Source organism: Bombus terrestris, chromosome 7 (assembly GCF_910591885.1).
Source record: "Bombus terrestris chromosome 7, iyBomTerr1.2, whole genome shotgun sequence".
In the NCBI taxonomy this organism is placed as follows: domain Eukaryota; kingdom Metazoa; phylum Arthropoda; class Insecta; order Hymenoptera; family Apidae; genus Bombus; species Bombus terrestris.
The window spans coordinates 15,889,759-15,915,177 of record NC_063275.1 but is presented as its reverse complement, the minus strand read 5'-3'; the positions used below and the strand labels follow the sequence as shown (position 1 = coordinate 15,915,177).

Below are 25,419 nucleotides of genomic sequence, written 5' to 3'. Positions count from 1 at the left end.
AATTGTCGGGGTGAAAGTATGGCGTTAACGAGACATATCCGGCTGGATTCGCCCGTTCGCTCGCCTGTTGCTAACAGACGAAGAAAGTGGACGCTTTATAATATTTCTATTTGGTCGGCGATCGCTTTCGTCGAGGCAAGCGTACCTTATGCTGCCATTCGAGCTGCCACTGGAGAAATAGCTGTTGCTGCTGAAGGAGTAGCTCGTAGCTGGTCTCGCCAGGCGGTGCCGACCCGAGGCCGGAAGTTGTAGACGACACTGAGGTCTTTTGAGCGTTTGGCGGACCCTGGGAACAATCACCGTTCAATGTCAGTCGATATTAATGACCACCGACGAATTAAAAGGGGCTCGGTATCCTCCACTCCTAGATCATCTCTAATTGCTTAATCGCAAAATCATCGTTCCACTCTACAAACATCCGTATATTCTTCTTCACGGCACAAAACAGATAACAAAAGTTGCCAGTTGCGATTCTTTTTCCACGTCTTAATCGTCTTTGTCTTTAAAAGTCTTCGTCGAAAATTCCTACATAGTAATCGTCGCGGAAACGCATGAACGAAAAGGCTAACGCAAAAATCAAGTTAGCGGTCCAAGGAGGATCAGCAACGTGGGAGAAGCCAAGGCGCGAGTGATAAATGATACATCAAGATGTTTTCTGCGCCCTCATTTGCACGCCCATTCCTGGTTCGCTTTCACACCGACCACGCCATATCCCGAATGTTTCAGGAGCGTGGCCTGGGCCTTTGGCACCTATCGCGAACTCGGCTGGACCCTGGATCCCTCTTCCTCTCTCTCCCAGCTCCAAACTGCCTGGACCCCCTTGGAACCGCTTCTTCACCGCTCCCTGGCTTCCTCGCTCTTAGGTGCAATTAGCGCTCGAATTACTCAGAGCTAACGAGGTGGGCCTCGGGCCCCAGGCCCTTCAAGAGATCGCGAGAGTTAATCACCCGATACGATCTCCTTCTGCGTTTCGTTCTTTTCTCTTTGCCCAAATAGAAAGAGAGAGAGGGAGAGAGAGAGAGAGAGAGAGAGAGAAAGAGATTGCTCCCTCGCGGGCTACGGGAGCCGAGATTTACCGGCCGTCCGTATCCCTTTTTACTTTGCTTTTACCCCTTCTCTTCTGCTTGCTCTTACTTTTTTTTTCTTCGGCCATTCGCCATTCTCGTCTGCTTTCTTTTCTCCAGTTTGTCGTTTTTTTCTTTCTTCGCTTCTTGTTTCTTTTGTTTCCTCTTTGTCTCTGCCTCCTTGTCTCCTATCTCTGTTTCGTCTCCTCCTCGAATCTTTTTTCTATTTCGCGCAGTTTTTTTAACTTCGAATCATTTCGTCTTCTTCTTTCTTCTTTCTTTTATCTTTCCAAATATCGGTGGCCGATACAGGACGATTTCGCTTTACATTTACGGGGTCACGGAGAATCGAAAATGTTCCCGAATTTTAGCGGCAACGTAACACCACGCTTTGTACGAGACGAGTCATAAAACGTTACGCGAGTTTTTACTTTCGTACGGCCAGGTTTAACGTTTAAGTAATATATTTGCACCTTGCTGGCATGAGAGCCGTGCGTTCACGCCCACCACCGAGAAATATAAACAGAATCAAGAGTGAAAGTAGTAAACGCTACATCGATTCCTGTTCTTTTCTTTTATGTACGTTCTACCGTTACATCGCTCGCGTATCATCGATTTATAATACATGTATAATACTCAATGGGAAGATCGATAATTGCCAAGAACTATCTCAGTCGTGTACATATATCTAGCGAAACACAATGAAAAGCGTGAGTGGATCGGTACCGCTAGTAAAAGACAACATAGGGGCATTCAAAGAGACAATAGAAGTAATCAAAGCGACTCACTTTGTACTCATGGAACTTGATGGTACGAGTCTTCGGTTGGCTTTTGGTCTTCGACTTCTTCCTGTTCTTATCCTTGCCGGGCGCGTCGCTCCTCTGACACGTGGAAGCGGCTATGGGGCTTGGTTGCGGCCTGGGGGTGATGGCGGCCGGCGGTGGTGCCGGTGGCGACGCTATCGAGATATTGGAAAGGGGACTCAGGCTGGACGTGGTCGAGCCCAAGGACATCGGACTCGGCGCCGGCGCCAGTGGAAGGAGGGTCGTCGATGGACCGTTTGTCTGACTCGCCTGTTAACAGAGATCGTTGCTTTTTTCACTGTGGAATCCTCGATTAATCAGCTTACATCGGTACGCTGCCAATTTATGAGCAGCTCTTAACGTCCGACGTAAATCTATTTTTGCGGCGTGTTTCGATGCTTTTTCCATCGCTATCGACGTTCCCCGCTTATTGTCTCGAAATGTCTTTCTTTCGGGACGCCGTTATCGTCCATCTACATCGACCGATAAATCAACCTTTCGTCGGAGATCGGGATTTACGCGATTCTCGAGCCGCTCACCTGCGTAGAAGCATGCTGTTGATTGTGCTGCGCCTGCTGCTGGGATTGCTGCTGCTGCTGTTGCTGCTGCGAACCCACCACCGTATTGCACAGTTCTGCGAACGTTTGTATCGTCGACTCGTTCGACGCTTGTTGGAACACCGGCGACGTGGACGAGACCACCACGGCACCACCAGTCGTTGGAATACTAAGGGAAACGGTTACTATACCAGCCGAGGCAGCCGCTGTTTCCAGAACGTCCGACCGAGATTCCAGCTGGGGCGACGGTGCACCTTCCGAACTCTGAGAGTCATCCTCGAAGGTGATGTAATGGTCTGGATGCTGAGGCTTGGTTACTTGGCCTTCGCAGGTGGCCTTGAAGGAAATGTGACCCTCTGGTGGAAAACGATAACAAGGAAAGGATAAGTTTAAGCAAAATATAAGGAAACAAGCTGCGTTTACGTGACACAAAAGACGCGTTAACGATGCTCTTTTTACAAACGTCCGAAGGTTATCGATCAAGATCGCGGAAGACAGATCGAGTTGATGCATACGCTCACCTTTAACCGCCCTCTCAATAGGTTCCTCCGTGTGGAGAATGTTCTTCTGGATGAGCTCGAGCGGTCCAGGTCGATGACTGAGTTGGTCGTTCAGCTGGTCGGCTAACCTGGCCTTCTTCAGCATCCGTTGCCTTTCGGCCAGGCTCGGATCCACGTGACCCACATCTTCGAGGATATGCTGTCTAACCAGCTCCTCCCGACCTGGTCTCTGCTGGATCTTCGCCTTCAGCAGGTCACCAGTTTTCGCCCGTTCCAATTGCTTCCGTTGTTCGTGAAACGCCGGTGGTGTCTTCAGAGCTGTGGGAATACCGATCGATAATCGTTAGTTTTCGAGAAATCTATTCAGAGTTTACCACGCGTGTCGAATTTGTTCGACGATAACACCGACTAAATATACCCTAGACGTGCCGGTATGAGGATCTCGATAAAGGTACGCGATCTCGAGAGTTTATCTTCGCAGGTACCGTTTCCGACGCGTTGAAAATAGTGCGCGTTTCGACGCCGAAATCAATGTTCCTCGGATGAAAATACATATTTAGAAATCTCGCGTTCTCTACGTATTTGTTTACCATTCTATCGTTTGAGTATTTTAAACAACGAACTACGTTTTATCGGAAGCAGCGTTTCGATCGAAGCGTAATTTTAGAGCAAGTAACCTTGCCTCACGGAGGAAGTCACTATTTCCAGCTGGTTAAAAAACTCGACTGTCATTCCCTCGCGGTAGAACTAAAATCTCGGCCGCGACATACGCTCGGAAGATTTTATCTTCCGCTGGGGACATTTAAATCACGCTCGGTGGAATGCGACTATACTTTCATCGAGTTTTCTTCGAGCGCGTCGATAGCGGAGAGGAGCGAAAGAAGCGAAGCAGTGCACCGCAACGAAGGGCGCGATCTAATAAAAGAACTGGCCGAATGAAAAAGCACTTTCGAAGCTTTTAGGGTGTCCTCCGACGCATGCTGCACGCATCAATTTCCGGCACGATGGCCCTCAAAGGACTGGCCTCGTGGCGCCATTTTGGTGTCAACGTCAAACGCCTTGTCGCATTCCTGCACGCCATTAAGTTCCCGGATAAATGATCCCCGGACCGTTTCCTCTACACTCTACGTGAGCATTGCTCCACTATTTCCGGACGAGCGACGCGCACACGACTGTCGCATCATTACGTGGAATAAAAGGTACATGCCACCTACGGTGCGCCGATGTGGCAATGAAAATATGGAAACACGTTGCTCCACCGTCTTAGCAACGGGTTCGTTCGTGCTCGATAAATTCCGACTTACCTCACTTTCAATTATGTTTATAATTTCGTTGGCCATAATTTCACGAATCGTTCGTTACGTTTGTCCATCGATGGACGCAAGATTTTATAGCGTTCGTAAATCATTCGTGAAAATCGCGGCTACTCAATGGCGCCGAGATCGTTTGTTCGATCGTTGCTCTAGCTATGTGTACGAATTGGCCGCGTAACGCACAAGAGAAGCTCGTTAGCTGCGGGAAAATTGGCGAGCCGCGAATCTGAAAGCGCGTGCAAAGACAGGGAGCGGCGAACGTAGCCGAGACTGCGTAGGAAATGCTAAAATTAACCGAACGATTCGAATCAATTAGGCCTTTCCAACATCCCCGAGCAATGGCTCGCGGCTTTTGTCTCACCCACGCGTGTTTGTTAGCGAAAGCCGCCGCGGGTGTACTATCGGCTATACACGCGTATATATTCGCACAAGCCAGCTGTGACCTAATTGTCTAGTTTCTATCGAGATGCGAGTAAATCACGAGTCGATGGACGTGCATGGGACTCGAGGTTTTACCATGTCGAGGGAGCGACCATAAAAATAAACGATACCTACGTCGAGAATTTAATTTTGTACGATAAATTCTCGTTGCCGCGCGACTTTATTACATTCGTATCGAACGCGAGATCCGTGAGCCTAAGATGCGTCCTCATATTCGAGTTTCTCGTGTTTGCGACCGGCTCACTGATATTTACGCGAAATCCGAGGCAATTACGTCGAGATTCGTGAATGGCCTCGAAAGTGTCTCAATTTTCATGCAAATGTAATCGCTTCGTTTGGGTGAAAGCGCGCACACAGTATACAACGCGCCACGGCCTTCTATTTCTTTTTCGTATCGACGAAAGTTGCACTTTCGTAAATTCGTTTCAATATCAAAGATCCTTTTTTATAGAACTATTGTAATCCAAAGTTAGCTATTCGACGTCTAACGCAACGTAAAGAAAAATCGTATTTTACTAGAATCATCGTTTCGTTCGAATAGTTCACGCGCATCGATAGAGTCTCATCACGCAAACGAGGAGAAGCGCAAAAGCAATCGACAACTCTAAATCATTTACGATTGCACGCAACAGGCGCCAGTCGTTGTTACGAGGGGAATGGGCAATCGAGATTTTGGATTTACGACTCGTGATCGAAATAATTGCAACTCGCAATCGCAATCAGTCCTAATCGCGCTACCACGATAGTCTCAAGAACGTTGTTAGTACGATGTATTAAATGTCTTGATTCGCCGGGGTAGAATTCAATTTTTGCGGTTTACGTCGGCCGACGAGAATACAGGAAATTATTCGCTGCCATTTCCACGATTTCGAGTGCGTGGCTTGCGAAACGCTCGATTTAGATTCCGTGATTCTCGCAGCGAGTCGCAGCTTTGTGTTGTTTCTTAGCGGCTGGTTCATTGGCGAGGATCGCGCGTGGGCGCATTGTATAATATAATAAGCGAGCGCGTCCGGAAAATTTCGCCGATTATGCAACCGCTTCCGTGTGAATACACGATGATACGAGCAGCTGCATGGACCGTTCAGTTCGTCATTGTTCGACGTTCGTGCGTGTTTCACTCGGATGTAAAGATACTTCTTCTGAATTGTAAATGTAGGTGCTGGTGCAGTGTAAATATTTTTGCAACGCCATTGAAGTCGAAGTAAGGAAATCTATGAATGATTTGATAGCCTACTTCGTTGATCGTGAAACTTTGATTCATCTTAACTAGTTTGAGCATTCTTCCTCGCGCGTTAAAATTAGAATTCTTTATTCGGTAAAATTAGCTGCTTTTGCAACGTGAAATTAATCGCGTCACGTAAACGGATCTACAACGTAATTGCAGATCGCTTCTCCGAAAAAACCATTACCCCGTTGCCATGCGCGATATCTTCGACTCTTGCAAGCTGTAAATGACTACATCCCGTGGAACGAAATTGCACACGATGGTTCGCGCGAACGCCAGACGAAACGGAGGGTATCGAACGTCGTATTTCTACCAGTCTGCGATAAACAGGCTATATTTCGATGCATGAAGTTTGCTGTGTAGTGGTAGTTTGGTTTGTGCGAGCGAATTATACGTAAATTTAATATACGAAGCACCGTACTGCCTCGTCGGATTATCTAGGCTGTAGTCGCTAAATTCCGTCGACGAATAGATTCCACTAGATTGTCGGATTATTAGATTATTTCGCGATTGTAGGCTCGCTCTGTCGTTAGATTATACGTTATCCAATACTCGAACTGTATCGTGCAATTGATAAAGTAGATCATTCGATGTGATAATGGTAGGATATAACGCGATCGTGGATAATCAATAAAACAACTTCGATCGCAAATTTGTTTTGAATTACCTAATGCCAATGATTATCAACTTTTTGTTTTGAATTTGGAACTGGTAGTAATTATCTCGTAGAGAGCGATAGTTCGCAAGAAGGGGGCAACTACTAGCGAACCAAAGGAAAGATCACACGCGATATTAGCGCGCAATTGATCACTGTATGTGAGCACGTCAATTTAAGGTACTTTAGGAAGTCGTTGGTGCCCCAGTTACTTCCTTTTACGCGGTTGGCCGAGCCATCACGGGCAATCGCGTGGTAATTAAGTTGTAAGTGGATTAATCGGCCGTTATAGCAGGAAAAAAACGCGACACGTTGACGAACTTGTTAAATCTAACTCGAAGCCCCCTCTCGAGACGGGCAAATAAATTTGTTCGACCGGACGGAATCGTTTTCCTTCGCTTTTACTGGCCACTAAATACCATCGGCAACGAACTCTCTGACTTTACTGTTTTTGTCCAGTTTTATCGTGCTCTCTAAACTCCTAATTGATTTTGCTTTGAGAGCCATTCGACGAGAACGCTCGTCTACGATCTTGAAATCTTTATGGCCTCGTTGCTTTATTCGAAGAGCAGAAAAACATCGCCGTACAAATTTTCAATTACGGACGTTGGAAATTATTCGTAAAATTCAATTCGATGGGAAACTTGTAAATTTCGTGTAAGGCCGAGTCCTCGTGGATCCGACAAAAAGTCGGCGAAAATTTTTATTACGGTGGAGTTACTTACATGGCATGATGCCTTGCGCAACCAGCTGATTGATGGGTCGCCTCAGCGTAAGCTTCACCTTCAGCGCTGTAACAGAGAAAACAACGCGTCTTTCAACAATTCGTTTCTTCTCTCGATGACGTTATCTGTTCCACGATCTTGTACGTTCGCTCGATTCCCTTAATTCGATGCTTACCTAGACCATTCAACTATCGATTCCTACATCCGATTAACCCGTTCCATCTTACGAATAACCAATCTTCGTCACAACATAAACGCTTATATCAATTTCAACGAGTTATTCGAATAGTACTTTATCTCGCAGCATCTCGAAAACACAAGCACATTTTAATCTTATCGAATCGTTGCACTCTTACGGAAATAAGTCGAGATTACCTCAGATCGCGAGGATTTCCGTGGAACAGCCGCGGAATTTCACTGGCAAGCAACAGTTCGTTCTATAAAAATCGTATGATCAAAGTCGATCGGTGATGGCCGCGTGGCCATTTCTCGGTAGCCAATATTTTCTTTCCGCATGCCGTTTAAGCTGTTCCATATGGCGTGACTCGGTGGGGTCGGAGGAAAAAAAAAAGAAGAAAAGGAAAAGAAGTGAGCACAGCGGAGAGATGGAAAAGAGGGAATCCTTCTTTCCAGTGGTTAATTGGACCACCGCACGCGTGTATTTTTCACGTGCTTCCGCGCGACGCTAATTTTGGGCTCGATAATTAAAGAGCGCCACGCCACGCGTGCTTACATAAATTACTCGAACTTTCATTTTGTTATCATCCTGCTCGATACACGAATATTCGAGATACGTGGCTCCTGGCCCGGACACGCCAGCCGGATACCAGGCGTAACGGGATTTGCGTACCGTATTGTCGGCGCAGCGGCGTTTTTCATGCCGGCAGCTACCTGTGTTTCAAGTACGGCTACATGGAAAGTTGGCTGGAAACTGGCGGTTCTCGAATGCTACGGGCAAGTCAAGTGTCAGTTTGAGTTTCTTTCGTTTAGAATGGGATGTTGAGCGTGATAAGTTAAAAGACATAATGGCGATCGTAAAGTCGAGAGGTTTTGGGCTGAATCTTTCGTGCAGTTTATTTGGCTACGACACAAGTATACATCTAACCGAATCAATGGTTTTCCTTATCGCCCTAACATAAACATCCCATGTAGTCACTTCGTTTTACGGTTCTTGCTTCGCTTAAATATAGGTGAATAACAACTTGTATATCTTGCTTTAACCAATAATCCTGCAAAGACCAATTCACGTTCTAAACATAGAGTATCCCTCACCTCTTTTCCACCTAAGGAAACAAGCAACTTCCAGCATCCAAATATTCGTATGTAACAATTTTCGACGAAAAACAAATCCATTCGCGCCAGTTATTACTAGTCACGTGTCACGAGAACAGATCAGGGATCGCGACGTCATCCATGAGACGTACACGAGTCTCGAATGGGTTCAGCGTCCGGCTGCGATTCGGCGGCGATTTGGCGGTCGGCTAATTAAGGGGCGATCACGGTGGATCGTGATTCGGGAATCCGGAGCCGGCGGTCGTTCGCCGCTTGGGTTCGCAGATCAAAGGTCGACGAGGAGCACGAAGAGAGCGAGCGAGCGTGGCGTGGATCGCGGGCCCGGCTACAAATTAACACACAAAGGGCCCCTGGTTATAAATACGCGGAGGACGCGCGGGTCAGATTGCATAAATTGCCGGCGTAAGAGGAACAAAACCGCGGGCCGCATGGCCGCGCAATCTGAATTCAAAGCAGTCTGTATCCCGGAGAAAAATGTCTACCCCATTCGGTTTATTGGTCGCGAGACATAGCCGCACCAGGGGGATCCTTCGCGGTCAGTTTTTTCGTCGATCCGCCGCGAATATCTGACTTCGACGTATCCGACTGCGAATAATCGACCGTTTATAATGTCCACTCCCTGCTCATGCCGCGTTTCAACGTTGCGTTCAAGCTATTAGGTACTCTTCAGAAGTTTCTGTTCGAAGAGCGAGCACTTCTTGCTGGATGAATCCTTTCATTTCAATATCATTTTGGTTGAACTAAAATGGAGCGCGAACGAAATGAAATGTGCATGGTAACGATCGAAAAATTATTAAGGACGCCGATGGATAGTTTGGGAAAAAGTAGCGCGGAACTTTTCTCGATAACGTTATTACAGATCTGGTCGCACGATCTGTACGCGTGAATGGAATATTGTGATGGATGAAACGTTAAGGATGAAGACCGACTGGTTTTGGTAGTCCCATTACAAAATCATCATTAGCTTTACGTAATGACTTCTTACGTTTATCTCGCTACGCGTGAATCCTTAAGCGAACAAGTTCTCACTTATTAACCGATCAACAACGGCCTCCATGTCCGTGCGCTGAAATTTATGGTCGCGGAAGGATAGCAATTAAGGCGTAAGATGTTGGTCAGAAAAAAATTTGCGATAATCCTATCGCCTAATGAGCATTCTTGATCGTATCCTCGCTATCGATCCTGACAATCATGCGTGGAACGCGCGTAACTATGCGCGCGATTGCATATTTCTCCTGGTGGCCGAGAAATTCGCGGATCGGTCATTCTACGCGCGCGGCAACGCATTCTTCGACGTCTGCCTTTCGATTAGGAAATTCGGCCAAAAAATTATCTCGGTGCTCGGAATTCCATGTCACGTGATGCTGGAGACGTACGAATTTTAATTTCTCCCGCAAGCTTCGTGCACTGAATTGCGAAACATTTCTGTTATATTCTAACTTGTATCAAGAAAACGTTCCATAGTGTTTGATTTTAATGTAAAAGATTGTGTATCGACCAACATTTAACTGTGTATAGACGTTATAAAATCGTTTGCATGTCGTAATTGTTTGCGTAAAATTGAACGAGGGTCGCTATAAATAATCGAGTGGATAGGCGATGGATCAACGAAATGGAAAAAGATATACAGAAAACGGGGAATTGGGACGGTCCTGAAAGTATCATGGTCCACAGAAGACAAATGGTAACGACCAAAACGGCTACTAGATGCAAGTGCCAAAATACACAGCGCCAAATACTGAGCCAACGTTTCTTGTATCGTTATATGGGCACAGTTGTTTCTAATTCGGTATCGCGTTTCATCTTCGCCCGGTAGGTGCTCGATGAGAAAGCCAGAGCCGCATATTTGTGTTTGCTCCTCTTAATTAAGTCGCGCGCCGCCGTCGAGAATCGTAACAAAGGTAAGAGTTACGACCCGTCGAAGGCACGCGGAGCTTCGAAATAAACGAACTTGCCCAACATTATCACGAAGTGAAACTAAGCAACCTCTTCCTTTCGACGATTCTCCAATTATTTAGCGGTGAATTTGAAGTTCGAGCGACGAAGAAAAATTACGAGTAGAAATAAAAATATCAGGAAGGAAATATCGTGAAACGGGATAATCGATTTTCTGTTCTCGAGAAACCACGCCCTCGAGGTATAGTCGATGAAATATCGCGGGAGGTCATCGGAAGTCAGAACGCGGTGCGTATGCGACTCCACCGGGAAGATGGACGTTAACGAGCGGATGGACGAGGCGGAGGTGGACAGGCTGGCGTACGATACCCTGAACGAAACGGAACGGGACAGCTCTCCCTCGGTGTCGCGGTGCACGTGCATAGTTGTCCCATGTACCCGGTGGACCGACAGCTCGCGACTCAACGGCTCGTGGCTTCGGCTGTCAGGGTGGCACGCGGATTCCAGCAATGTTTCGCATTTCTCGGAGATTTCATCGTTGTTCCTCGCGACGAAGAATCGCCACGAACAACGGTACTAAACGTAATCGAGCATTGGCACCCATCTCCACGCGCCACTTTCCGGAAGAAAAATTTCTCACAAAATGCCCGTCGATGTTTTGGCCGAATGCCAATATAATTCGTGTGGTATCTCGAGTTAACATATTGTACGATTTAATCATCGCATAAATCACTTTTTCTATTATGAAACAAACACTTGACGCGTGATTATAATACGTTAACAGGAATGGGAACACTTATACTTACGCTTCTAGCGTCTACTTGTGACATAACGGTTCATTTTTCATCTTAAGCATTCTGTACATACGTTTCGTTCAGTGCTTTTGGTTTAATCTATCGGCTTTTAATTATCGTTTCGTTGTAAATATGCGTCGGGAAACAAAGGGAGTCGGTCATTTTTCCAGAATTTCGTGCCAAGAATTGCAGGGATGCTTGGGGTCGCCGCGTTGGTTCGTCGTGTTAATTGCACGGTTTAAGGGGGTTTGAGGTAGCCGCAAGTTACGGGAGCTACACTCTATAAGCATTTACGCAATGCATAGAATGCAAATTCGCTTGCTGCATTCCTGCCAAGTGAATCTACCGATCGCGTTGCTTACGCCTTACGCCACCGCGCACCTCCCCTTCGACGGAGGTGAGCTTTCCGATGGATACTACTGGTATTTATTTTTACATCGATGGCTAAAATCCTAGAGTAAGTAGTAATCCATGGTAGGAAAAAAAAAGGGAAGAGAAAATTGTACGTAACTGTACAAGCGAAATATTCTCATCGTTTAAGTTTGTTCGCTTCGATTAGAATATTCTATTTAAAATGATCTACGCTAAGATTAGTTTTAGTTTGAGCTTGCTTCTTTTAAGTTTTAGTTTAAATATTGTTCAATCGTGAAGTAACGTAAAGAAATCTCAGTCACTCTGCTAAAATAAACAACAGGCAGCAAAATAGCGAATACACGTCAATTTCAAAACGTATGGGAATTGGGTTTGCCTAACTGGCAAATTCATCTTTTGCTATTTGGTGATATCGATGATCGCGATGCGATTGGTTAATCTCGAGTGAGAATGGTGGTGTTTTTGAAATTGAAAACTGCAACAACGTTCATGAAAGTTGTTGCAGCCTCAAGCGGTACGTCCAAATAAGTCGCCTCGAACGAGGGAGAAAGATTACGATCATTAACCGCGTCATTACCAGACGTAAATTAGAGTGGTTAAGAGTAATTACGCGCGAGAGAGCCGGCGGATCGCTGACACAGCTGTCGATCGGAATTAAACCTTCTGCCAGGGGAATTAATTCGTGCTGTCGCATAAACTGTATTGCACCCGTTGAAATTCAATGCCCACGAGGCTCGTACGTTCGTTCGTGAAAGGGGCGCCTTTCGATCGCCTCGGGTCCACCTTGCCCGAGTGCAATACGTTTGAAAGATTACTGGCAAATGAGCTTTTATATTTACAACTTGATTCCTCGATACTTGTTCCTTAGTCCTCGCCGAGTATCGTATTTTCTAGCTATTTTTTCGTCGATCTGTAACAGATAACCTTTTACTACCTCGAACGATATCTTCGTTCGAGGATATAGTTTCCTCGAGTATCAAATTTTTTTTAATATCCTATGGATCGAGTGCGATAAATCATCTTGAGAGCTTCTAAAAGCTTATACAAACTAAAGTGTTGTCGTAAGTAGATACGTTATAAATTGTAAGGCGGATCATCAGATTTCATTTGTGTACCGGAAGAACGACTCACTTTTTGAAACCATTCAGAGGTGTAATTTCTGAAGACTGCGTTGTCGCCAGGTTTACGATCTTCCATCGTATGCTCGTTTTACGACGGGATACAGCACGAGATAAATCAAACCGACAGGAATCCTAAGCACGGCGTTAAAGTGTTAAGGAGTTCCAGAAGAGGCGAGATTTCTCCCGACGATCCCATAAATATCGTGGTTTTGCGCCACTTTGACCCCGATTTTCGCCGGTAGTCCTCCAACGATTAATCTTACAAATTGCCGCCACGCTTCTCGCGGCTCCACGCCGGAACCGTGAAAAGGGAATTGACTGCATGACCAGCGACAGTTTTACGGGTCATCGGAGGGGCCAGCCCTGATGAAGGAGGAACGCGAACACTCGCAAGAACTCGTAGGGAAAAAATAGTTTGCGCGTTGGAAAAGCTGACGCGCGGTAGATTTAGTGGTTCGATAAATCGCTTGTGTGACAAGTGACGGATTTTAAAGGCTCTTGGGCCACATTGTAGCGCGTTGCTTACAGATTTATTCGATGCTCGATGGCCACACGACGAATTATGCTCTGGTGTGTAATTTGAAAGATGTGCATTAATCACGATTTCATAACGTGCTATTTGCGTTTACGTCGAAGTCATTAAGAGGCCGGCGCGAAGAAGAAAATCGTTGAAGAAAAGGCGGATGAGACAACAGACGAATTTGGTGCTGTGAAATTTCCAATTTTAAAGCTTGACTTTTCAATCAGAGGAGTTACACAGGAGAATAGTAAAATTGGAAATTATTATGCGTCTTATCGAAAGAGGTCACGCGTCTCGAGACAGCATGACGGAAGTCGGGCGGCCATCGAGGATTCGAAAAGAGGAGCACGTGAGCGGCATAAGATACGCATAAGTTGGCCAGAATCGCGGGGGTGATCCAATAATACGGTAGCTTTGGGTATAAATAAAGCCACTAGGCCCGGAGATCACGGCACAGAACTCTTGTCCCTTCTCTCGACATAGTTTCTTCTATCCACCGTTTCTCGTCCTTTCGCATTTCACAGTTCTTCCTCATCTGTCTCCACTCGTTGTCGCGTTTCGACTATTCCTAGCCGTAAAATAGACCATGCTCGTTTACCAGTGCGCCTCGACAGAAGACGATTTAGAGATCCGACTTAGTTTCGTCTCCAGAGATTATTCGAAACAGGAAATGTTCCAATCCTCTACGAGCTATTCATCGAACAGATCTTAAACAATTATATTTCTTAACGTCTTTCTTCTTAAATTTGTCCGTTTCCAAAATAAAAATTTCAACTTTATTCGTCTTGTTCCATTTGTTTTCTAAATATAAAAAAAAAAAAAAAAAAACAAACGTCCAGAGTTTGCCAAAGGACCATAAAGCGACCAATTAATCGTTCGAACGACAAAGCTGTGAGTGTTTTGTCTCACGGTCGTCTCAATGGCAAAGTGGATCTTTTTTCTCAAACTACAAGTCGCGAATAAACCACGTGAAAACAATCTATTTCCAAATCCAAAGAGCGTCGGTATGAATTTGACTAGATGTTTTTTTAAAAGCCTTGTTTCCTCCTAAGCCATTCGTTAAATCGGGCATATCTCGATGCGTCGCAAAACAAAAATAATTCTTCGGGAGAATGCAGGAGAATCGTTCGAGCGAGTTTTGATTTATTCGCCGCCGGTAACGAACGCTCTGTTTTCTTAGACAACCAGCAGCGGCGTAAAAAGAAGGATGGCTATAATCGAATAACTTTAAGATCTAAAAAAAGCAGAGAGAGAGAAATAAGAAATAATTTTCAAGCACGTGCGTACACGCTCGAGGAAGTTTCCCGATGAAGTCACAAGCGTAGCGAGAAAAAATGAGACGCCTCCGAAGAAATTGACTGCTCGAGCCTGCTCTTCTCTAACCCACGGACGGAATATGATTTACGTGGCAATGAGGGACGAGAATAAAAACAGAGACGTTTGTTTAGAAAATAATCGTCTGGTCGAATGGTATCCCGCGCACGCGCTTCGGAACAGGTGAACGTTTTTGAAGCCAATTACGCATATCCCTTGTTTTTCTAAGCCACGATTAATCGAGCCGACAGCAACCAGCTACGCCACCGTAAAGTATCAAAGGTACAAGCCAACGTACACGGCAAGTATCAACGCGCGACGTAACGAACGTCGTTGTACACGGTGATTTCGAATACTTTCACGTGTTTCGAAATTGCAAAAAATACGCTGCCTGATAAAACGATAAATACTTCGTTTGGAGAAAGTTCCACGAATCGTCGTATCGAGAACGGTTTAGCGTCACGAGTAGACTAATTAAAATTCGAGGCGACGCGTTGCGAATTTATCGGTGGCCGGCTGAATTTTTCAGCGACGCATTTCCCGCCATTGTCTGCGGCCGGTTGGACGCACAGCTGGCTGGAGAACGCGCGCACGTGCTTGCGTCAAACATCAACCGAGTTGTTGGTTTCTGTGCGCAATAAAAAGTTCGAGTCGAAAATTCAGTTAAATTCGAAAGGCAGCCCTGATATCTTCGAATATCGATAATTTATCCTCAGGTTGAAAACCAAACTCCAGGAAACCATCGCAGACACGTCTCGATATTCCGAAACGTCTCGGCGTTTATTCACCGCTTTTCATTTCACTATCGCGTACAACCTTCATCCGTTGAACGGTATCAAGGAAGAGACGTCTCCCTTACGAACGATAATAAATAACACGGTACTGCGGCCGGTTATGCTCAACCGTTTCACCGTCGGCTATCTGAATCGATGGCACGAGAATTGATGATGCTTCGAAGACACCGAGTTGCTCGACTTCCCCGTACTTCTCCTATAATAGATCGTTCTTCCTGCGAATTCTCAATAACCATGGCTCTACTACAATAGCAAACAATCGCAAACCATACGGCGAAACCGTAATTCGCGGTAATCTCGGGAAAACACATTGCCAGGTCGAAAACAAGCTATAGCGACCGTAAATCATCTTTCAGAGGGGAATCTTCTTATCTGAAACGAGTCCTCGCGAAGATACCCAGCCACCAATCAAATTCTTCAGGGATAAACGTTCCCCGACGCGTGTTTTACAGCAATGTACGATACTTTCGACGTTCCTTTTCCCTTCGTGCGATAACGCGATCGCGCAGTGGCGATCAATCTTATCGTCATTCGTCGACATAAGGCTACGATTACAGGGGATGTGAGCTCCGACGAATGAAACATCTGAACACCGAAATATGTGCATTCATAATTTAGGACAGACGTTCATCGTAATCATGGATTAATCACGACGACTCTGATAAGCAAAGTGAATCGCGCAACTATCGATCGTCACCAAGCTCCTCGCGAGATAGCAGTGTGCACGATCGCGAGAGCGCGAATCGCTTTTATAGGCGAGCTGCACACAACGATATAACCTTGTGTACATTAGCGGTACGCGAGCTTTAACACGGCGTTAGCACGCTCCGCCTACTGGATACGCCTTCTAATCGATGTACGCACTTGTCTTTCGTAACGCTTCTCCTTCTGCCTGGTCTCGCCAGCTTGGCGAATTCCTTCGTGTTTCTTTCCCCGGTGCACCAGGGAAACTCTCATACCGTTTCACCATCCACGGTTTTTTTGTCGTCGCGTTCCACCCTGGTGGCCCGGGCCCGTGAGCTAAATGGGAAGCGTTTATGCCTTACGCGAACGGCCCGAGGAAATGCTTCGACTCTGGTGATTCCGTACTGGAGGGTAGATTCGGCGATTATATGTATATATACCTTCTTTCTCGTTTTTCAGTACGCAGAACTTGACAAACCGAGTTTATGGCGATTCAGGTCTTAAGTTGCATTACTCGGTTCTGTAAATTTTAATCGAAAAACTTCGTTAGCATATATGCATGTACCGCGAATTATTGAAAAAACACACAGAGATATGTAAATATTTCTCTGCGTTTTATAACGTTGAATGTTACACAACTGTGTTTCCTTCGTTTCGGTAGATACACGTTAATCGAGCCTTTTCGTAGGAAGCATCTCTCTTTAACCTAGGAAACGGCCTGCAACTTGGAATATTGCGAGACTCGTTCGTTCTCTGTTCGCTGGTTACGAATGTTACGAGCGACCCACGCAAAAACCGAGACACTCTTACCGCGCTGGACTAGGAAAAACAAGATTTCGTCGAACGAGTGGCTGTCGGAAAAGTATCAATTCTCATGTCATAAATGCGTCACCCTGAACGAAATTGTCACAACGATGAAGGGTTAATTAAACGTGGCATTGCACGTCGCGGACGCGTGTGTCTCTTCGAAAGAAGTAGGGAAGGAGAGGGGGGGCAGAGAAGGAGGCGTGAAGTTGGACGATCGCAAAACATCTCGACTTCCTGCGAAGAAAAGAGGCAAAAAACGCACTGGTCGAAACCGTGCGCGAAAGAAGAAGGAATGAAGCGTAAGAAGAAGAAGAAGACGACGACGACGAAGAAGAAGAAGAAGTGGCAACGACAGCGGTCGAGTGGAAAGCAACGAGTAGTCTGGCAATAGGTGCGTGGCAGGAACGGGGCAAAGGGAGAGGAGGAGGAGGACACCCGCCGATTGATATAACGCTACGATTTGCGTAATATACGCTCACTCGTAAAGCTCCCGGTGATTTATCCCGGTAAATAAATAGATTTCGGTGTTGTTAACCCCGTTTCCAGTGGGAAGAGGATAGGCACAGCCGAGGATCAGCCATCGGACACACGAACTCGTGTGTTACTCTGTCTCGTGTGGTGGCGTGCAGCCGCGTTCGGCATGCGTCGCGTCCGATATACATACGTGCGTGCACGCACGCGTGTGGTGCAACGTCCTGTGGGTCGTCGGAGGAAAGAAACCGAGGCGAGGGATTAAAAATACTGGAGGAGGCTGTGCGAGAGTGCGTGCAACCAAGGAAAAAGGTTTTGGAGTAGAGAGACGGAGAAAGTCGATGCATCGGAGAAAGAAAAAACGAAGAGCGAAGGAAGAAAAAGAAAGGATATACCGAGGGATCGTGATATTTCAGAATTTCAGAGAGAATTTACGAGCGGCAGACGCCGCGGCGATGACTCGTACGACGGGCATGGATTCTTGAAAATGGCGCGCCACTGGTGGGATCATTGGGTGCTCTTGATCCGACACCCTTAATTGCCCCATAGTGGAACAACGGATTAAGACGTCGCACTTTTTCCAGAAGTACGCACGCACGCAGACGATGGCCGGCTGACGTTTATGCGTTCGTTTACAAATGATCGCCGGTAATTGGTCGCTTTGTAGCCACTGCTTTCCGAGAGTTTAATGCGTCGCGCGTGAGCGACGTTGTAACGTAAAATTTCGGTCGAACCAGGTTAAAACGTAATTTCCACGCAAGCTGTCGCTGTCTTTTATTAGATACTCGTTGCGGAAAGCTACGGTTCAATGTCCGTGTATCTGGTTCCTCGAATTCTTTTCCGCTCGTCGATGTAAAAAATGGGACGATAAAGACGTTCTAATTCTATCGCGATGTCAACCAAATTGCTAACATCGTCACCCACGAAGAATTCGTTCGACGCTCGTAACCAATGGCTTATGAACGACCGATCTTAATGCTCCATTAAATCGAAATAACGATCCGCTTCGTGGGATGTTCGTGGAGGATCGTCTAAGCGAGTCCGAATAATCTCTGGTAGACAGAGCAAACTCTGGTTACCTGTGTTATGGTAATTACTACATGTGTAAACCGGTCGACGCCGGTGTTCGGCTCATTGGCATTGTTTCAAACGTATTGTCGTTAGTTTACTATCGTGCTGGTAAATCAACGTTTTTACGCAGCACGCACCTGCCATTAGCGTGCCGACGTGTTCGTGTGTTCATGCATACGGGGCTGTTCACGGGCGAAAGTTGGCCTGAACGCATATTAATCGACGAGTCACGCGAAACGAATCGACGGAAAGCGTCTCGTGTAGCTATATGTTACGCGGGACGCGAACAAATGCTGGCTTGCGAGCCAGCCAGACGTTTTCACTTTGGTAATTAGCCGATTATCTTTCTCGAATACCGCAAGACTTCTTCCGCCTGCTGCTTTTTCGTAACCGTTAAATCGTTGCGTTCCACCTAGGTAGTTTGCAGTTTCCACCCGGGGAACGAAAGATTCCATTGATGCGTGGCGTCAATGCCGGCAACTGTCATTCGTGTATAGCGAACAAAGTACGAATATTCCAGAGTGGCCGATGTTTTCCAAGCGTATCCGGGCATCGAAAATAACCCCCGAGGTTCGGAGTGTCTCGGTTGCGTCTGATTCTCGAATACGACCGCGCGCTCCGCTTAATGAGGCGTTTTATTCTTAGAGCGAACATCAAGTTGGAAAAACACCGTAAAAACGACAGGTATATTATAGGGGAAACACAATACGGACGCTAAAATATACGCGCGAAGAGAGGCGACGAAAAGCAACTTTACGTTTTTATCCTTCACCCTACACGAGTGAATCATCTCTGTGAAAATGGGAACGATGCTGTTTACTTCGATCGGGATTTTGGCATTAAGACGATTGCCATTGCGCGTTATTCTTCTCGTTCCGTATCATCTCTGAATCATCGTTGCGAAAAAAACCCGAAGAAGTTTTCGGTTTATGCAACTTGCGGTAACGCGAAACGCAGCCGAGTGGTTCCTTTAATTGTACAGCAAGGCTTCCATCGAAGCTGAGGAAAACACGGTTCATAAAAGCGCCTTTGTATGCATCCGTACACCCACGTGCCTACTTAACCTCGCTCTCTTCTCCTCCTCTCCGTAGCTCGTACAGCAACAACGTGGATGTTGGCTGCCATCCCTCCAGGTGAAACTGTTTCCTGTGTCGCAAGCCGCGTCTCTCGCTTCAGAAGCGTCTCTCCTCACGTTCCCGCCGCATCGTTTTTCTTTCTTCTTCTTTCATTTTGTCTTCTTTCTGTTATCTCCGTTGACTCTCGTCAGCCTCTTCGGCGTTCCCACCAAGAATACACAACTTACGCATATTGTATTTTCCAATGAATCGTCGTACTTCTCGCCTCTTCCACTTTTTGCCTTCTTCTGTCATCGCGCAATTTCCATTTTGCCTCCGTTTTCCCTCCTCCTTTCCTCTTAGCTTTTCGTCAGAAATCCGGGTGCAACGCAACATCATAAGCAGTTCGCGAAGCCAAAATCCCACAGTTGGACGTTAATTACGCAGCTTTATCGCGTCCAGGCCGTTTTCCCTTGCGACACACGCGAAGAAACGATTTCTCTCGCCTCTTCCCTGTCGGCTGTTCCCTTCCTCTCGTCCTTCTCTCCGTTCCACGATCCCTTTGCCCCGCGTCCTCGCATCTCCTCGTCTTCTTTCTCTCGCAGCGCGGTAATATATCTGGCCAGCGTGGGCGGCCCACGTGGGTTTGACAGCTAAGCCCACGGAAACTGGTTACACCCACAAGCGCGCAGGTCGCGCCGCATCGGGAAGAGGCACACGCCAGGTAGGCGCGTTCGCCGCGTCGTCGCTGACACGGCCGATCTTCCCTTGCCGCGGACACGTGGCATCCAGCCCCACCGCGACATCGTTTTAACAAGTCTGAGCTTTATAGGCAGTCGCTGATTTATGGGATTTTTCTTTCTATCTTCTCTTTCTTGGTCTCTGTAGCGATAAGTCAACTTTTATTCTAACAAAATAGGTGTGGAGAACAAGTCTCAAGAAGTCGATATATCGATGTCTTTCGAAGGGGTACTAGGTATTCTGAACCGTCGATTTCTATGGAATGACAGGAGTTTTCTCCGGAATGGTTCGGTGTTCAGTTTGACGTTCGTTCTTTTCCGCTGAACGCTGGTGCTCGCGTATTACGCGTAATGTCGTAGTAAACGTAGCGTCTCGTCGACGTTCCACTCGACTTTATAACGCCTTGTATATCTTTGCAACGATACAACCGTTTTTACAACGATCTTCGTCTTTTCGAGAAATTTTACTCGGAAAAAATCAAGTGATTGTATAAATTGATAATCGATTTCTGCAGTGATGTCTGAAATTCGACGGACGATAGGAACCCGATTTCCACGATGAATCGAGACAATGTAAAAGCAAGGCGTCGGTACGAAAACGACACCCGGCCGGTCAGTGTTGCGCGACGGGGATAGAAAAACGGCGTTGGCAGTGAGCCGCGTGGGCAAGCTGGCGTGTCTAATAAACATAAAGGAGGCAGACTCCGTCGTTACCCGCGTTTCCTTTTTTTTCTTTCGCCCCTCCCCGTCTCTTTTCCACTCTCACTCTCTCTCTTTCTCTCTCTGGTCTTTTCTTCGACCGGCAGTTTCGACTGTCTCCGCCCCGGTGGCCGCACCTCGTCTCTCGTCCATCGTGCCACCGCGTCGAGCACACCTTCGCGGACAATTAATTTACCTCACGGCGTAGCCCGGAGTCTCGCGAGCTTACAGGCGTAGTTTGCGGCCGGCCGTCCAGAAATGGAGTTGGTTTCGCCGGTTAAGATACGATCGTATACGTACGAGCACACATCCTCGCCGGTAGCGTTGAGAAAAACGCCATAACTTCGAGTCGTATATGGCGGCAATGCACAGGTGCATGCCACCGTGCATCTACCCCCCTCTGGGTCCCACTCCCTTCACCACCGTCACCACCACCGCCGTCGGCCACAGCCATCCACAACAGGCACCCCTTCTTCGTGGACCCTTTTCCTCTTCTCCTCGACCCCGTCGTCGCGAGTCGACTCGATCGAACGTGCGCGTAGAATGTCAATTGTTCCTCTCTGCCCTCTCTCTTTCTCTCCCCCTCCCTCCCAGCTGTTCGACGCCCCCCGTTGCTTATTTTCTTCGCTTCTTTCCCGTCTGTTTTTCGCGCGATCCAGCTCTCTGTTTCTCTCGTAGAGAACCCCCGTTCGCGGTGACGGGCGTCTCTCGATCACCGCCGTCTCTCTTTTCCAACTGATCGGACATCGTAGGAAGGCTGAGACGGTTTGGGAGTGAACGGCGAAAATGGTGAAAAACGGAGCGGTGTTAGCGAGTTTGTCGGATTCAGCAGGCTCGAAGGACGCGAGGTCTGTCCGCGTAACAGTCTTGGGAATGGGAGTTGTTGCGTTCTCACTCTGATATCAAATTCACGTCGATGCTTCTTTCGTCTTGCATTTCTGCCGAAATGGACGATGCAATTGTTATCATAGAACGTTGGGAATAATTATCTTATGGCTGATCGTACGTAACGCTTATCGTACGGTTTTTCTCCAAATTGATAATTTCTACTAATTCTGCCGAACGTAATCTTGGATTATTTGTATTTAACTCGTCGTTGCTCTGGCCTGAAACGTCTCGATTGCTATACTTCGACACAAAGCCATCGCGAACATTCTCCATGTCCCTCGAATCTCTTAGTTTCTCTCTTTTGTTGGAGACCCGGTTGGCGGTGGATATCGCGAATCCGGCGTTCCTTGCCGCTCGCTCGACGTCCTTTACCCCTTCTATTATCCTCTCTCCCTCGCGAGTCGGGGCCGGTGCCATTGCTCGGTTGCCAAAGACGAGTGGTAACGAGCCGGTAAAAAATAATTAGTATGTCCGTCGACTCGGTGCTTCTAGAAATAGACCGGTCCGCATAATCATCCGCCGATTCCGAGACCGCTTTGGAAACCTGCCGGCGGCTTTGCGAGCTCTCGAGGTGATACCACACGCCGCGGCCTCGTCGATGTGTAGACCAGCGCACACGCGAGCGCCAACTCGAACGCGGTTGTCGACTACGCGAGGGAATTCGCGAGATAAGACCGCGTAACACCGGTGATGCTGGGACGCGAGCTCGTTATATCACGCGTTGCGGTCTACGCGACACCCAGCTGACGTTTATTAGCCGACCATTGAGATAATGATCTCTTATTAGCCGAGAAATCGAGCGGATCGACGGTAGGATTCACGAACGTGACGACTCTTCCACCTCCAAGAGAAGTATCCCTTTTTCCTGAAGTTTATTTGTACTCGTTCTCCCGCGGCGTTGATGTTTGAACGAGAGGTAAGTTGAAACGACGTGCCGACACGCTGTCGAATGAGTATAATAATGGTAATAATTATGGCGTCTTCATTGTGCGGCATGCGAGATGGGTAGTTCGAGAGAGGAGTCTCGCTAGTACAAACACGCCGCGTGAGGTCCGAGCGATTACTTTCCATTTGTTTTTCTCATCAACGTCGGCCACCGACGTGCAACTTCTTCGTCCAAGAATACGAATATATTCGATCCTGTTATCGTTGGATACATGGACGCGTCCATACAAAGATCAACAACCATCCACTCAAGAAATAAGTTCGAACATCGAACGAGACAACTTGTACGATTCGAACTTATAGAATCTCACCCTTTTAGTTAGACACGACGTTACAAGGTCGACGGTATAACGTCGCCGAGAAAAGAAACACCGGGGAGGTTGTCGAAAGGAGCGGACGATCCGCGGACAAGCGGCTTCGTCGCGAGGCAAGAAGGTGGAACGCGAGAGGCAACGAAAGACGCGCGCGTGTCGTGTAGACGGCGACTCGGCTTCTCTCTTTCTACCGTTCAGCTTTCTCTCCGGTTCGCTCGCGCTCGCGGCACGCGGTGAGAGCTGAATTTATGAATGAACGAGCGAAGGGCGAGCGTGGGCGAGCCCACGCGCTTTATCATAATCGGAACCTCCGGCCTAGTCACGCCTGCCATAACTGCCTAGGCATAGAGCAAGGTTGCTGGTGAGGTGCTCGCGTGCTCCTAACGCTTCCAGCCGATGCGATGGATGAATGAAATCGCGACCCATTCACCGGGTTATGCGATTGCGAAATCACCCTGTCTCGGTGGAGCGCGCCTCTAGTCTTTGGTATTCTAATTTATTCCAAAGTTCGAAGTATAGCTTCGTGATCGAGGGTCGAGCAACGCGACGCGTGTCGTCGCTTAAGACGCTTCACGTTAGTTTGGAATTCGGACGTTTCTGTCGAGTTCTCCCACTCCAGAGACGTGGCTCGTGCTCTTCTTCAACTCGTTTCACAGCAAACGTAATTGCGATAGACGCGAGCAAGCGCTGGTGAATGAACGAAGGGCACGCGTGGGCCGTGACAACCTACGATGCGCTTCGTTGATGAAATCGGCGCTACCGATCCGGCTATTGCGACGCAGTTTTCTTCGGAATCGTGTCATCCACGTCAAGTCGTCGACTATTCATAATTCTCGCACGAGATACTACAATGATGACCCTTTTACAAACCGGAACGTCGTGTTTCTCAATGACATTTCAGGTACAACTGGTTAAAAATCCTTAGATCGAAACGTTGTCCGTGTCCTCCAGTGCCTCTTAACTGTGTCATATGGGACGATCGAATCAGCGAATATTCAGAATGGAAGACGCAGAGAGCAACAAAATTGCATCACACTCGATCGATCCGAAACTGCATAAAAGCACGACATTTGAATATTCACGTAGGTGTTCGGTGATTTACGCACGGACGAGTCTAATTTAACATCGAAGGTCGGGCCGCCATCTTTCAATTGCGTCGACGAGATAATCGCTTGCGATACGTCGCGAAATCACCCTCCTCTTCGAGGATGCGTTTGCAAACGAACCTCCTCTTCGATCTAACGTGTCAGATTCTCGCGGAACAAGAGTCGAAACTACAAACTGGAAGGAGGACCGTGCAGCGAAGATTCCTAATTATCAACAACAGATCCTATTCTGCGGATTTTCTTCGTCGAGGAACTTGGAGATGACGGCTGAACGCGAGGAGAATGAATAATCCATGGGGCACGCTTCGGGACAATGTACGCATCCTACACAGGAATTTCAGGTGTTTCGACTAACGAGCGATTTGCATGAAACAACGAGGACGCCCGGCCACAGGGAACCGGAGCGAACCAGTTTCGGATCGGTCTGGAATACATTCGTAACTCTTTAAACGCGCGTAATCCGACAGGCTCGATCTCGCGCGAAATCCTTCTTTGTTTCGTTCCTCATTCTCGAACGAAAATGCTCCAATTATGGTTTGAAACGGCCACGTTACTCCTCTGTCTCGAGACGTTTCATTACCAACTCACTTTGGCTACGTTCGTTGGCATCTCGTAATTACACCGGTCACCATACGCTCGATACAATCTTGTCCGGTTTAACTTAACAGGAACTTTGACGCGATGCAGCAAAATTGCTCGCAGCACTCGGAGGAAATCTATGCGAAACGAATTCAATGTTCCACGAACGGTAGAAGTTACCATTAAATTGTATAGTATGTAACGTTAGTACGAAGAGATACGTAGATAACAATTCCGCGTCGATGATCTAAGAACGTTTATGAGTAGTTTCTCAGAGTTAATCCGCAGCGGAACGTTTATACTACTAATTCATGACTTATTTCCGTGACGTTCTCTATTCACCGTGAATTGTAGCTTTTTTTGCCAGGACGTTGTACTGATTTTCCCCGGTTTCCCGCGAACGTACCGGGACTCATGTGGAGCAACGCGTTCCGGGGAACGCATCTATCGCCACCAATTATCGCAACCACCGACAGGTGGATGGGATTGCAACGCGGAAAGACAACGGTCGGGTAGAAAAAAAGTGGCGAGCGTTTCCTTCGTTGCGGGAGTTGTGCGAAACGTTCTGTCAGTCAACAGTTTAATTCTTTCGCTACCCCGTATGAAATTTCTCGTGGAATGTTAAGATTCGACGTCCGTTTTCGCGTTGGGTTTTAAAAGTGGAAACTTTTAC

General features: G+C 47.2%; 1 protein-coding gene across 6 annotated transcripts in view; it reads right to left on the bottom strand.

Annotated features, from left to right (window-relative positions):
- The window catches only part of LOC100649623 (myocardin-related transcription factor B), a 237,475-nt gene that overhangs the window by 6,184 nt on the left and 205,872 nt on the right, over nucleotides 1-25,419 (bottom strand). For all 6 annotated transcript variants that reach the window (XM_012310438.3, XM_012310436.3, XM_048407595.1 and 3 more), the window contains 5 exons: nucleotides 7,284-7,349; nucleotides 2,946-3,242; nucleotides 2,407-2,780; nucleotides 1,853-2,137; nucleotides 146-286 (listed from right to left, as the gene is read on the bottom strand). In XM_012310438.3, the coding sequence (XP_012165828.2) occupies nucleotides 146-286; nucleotides 1,853-2,137; nucleotides 2,407-2,780; nucleotides 2,946-3,242; nucleotides 7,284-7,349 (1,163 nt within the window). The remainder of the gene's footprint in view (nucleotides 1-145; nucleotides 287-1,852; nucleotides 2,138-2,406; nucleotides 2,781-2,945; nucleotides 3,243-7,283; nucleotides 7,350-25,419) is intronic.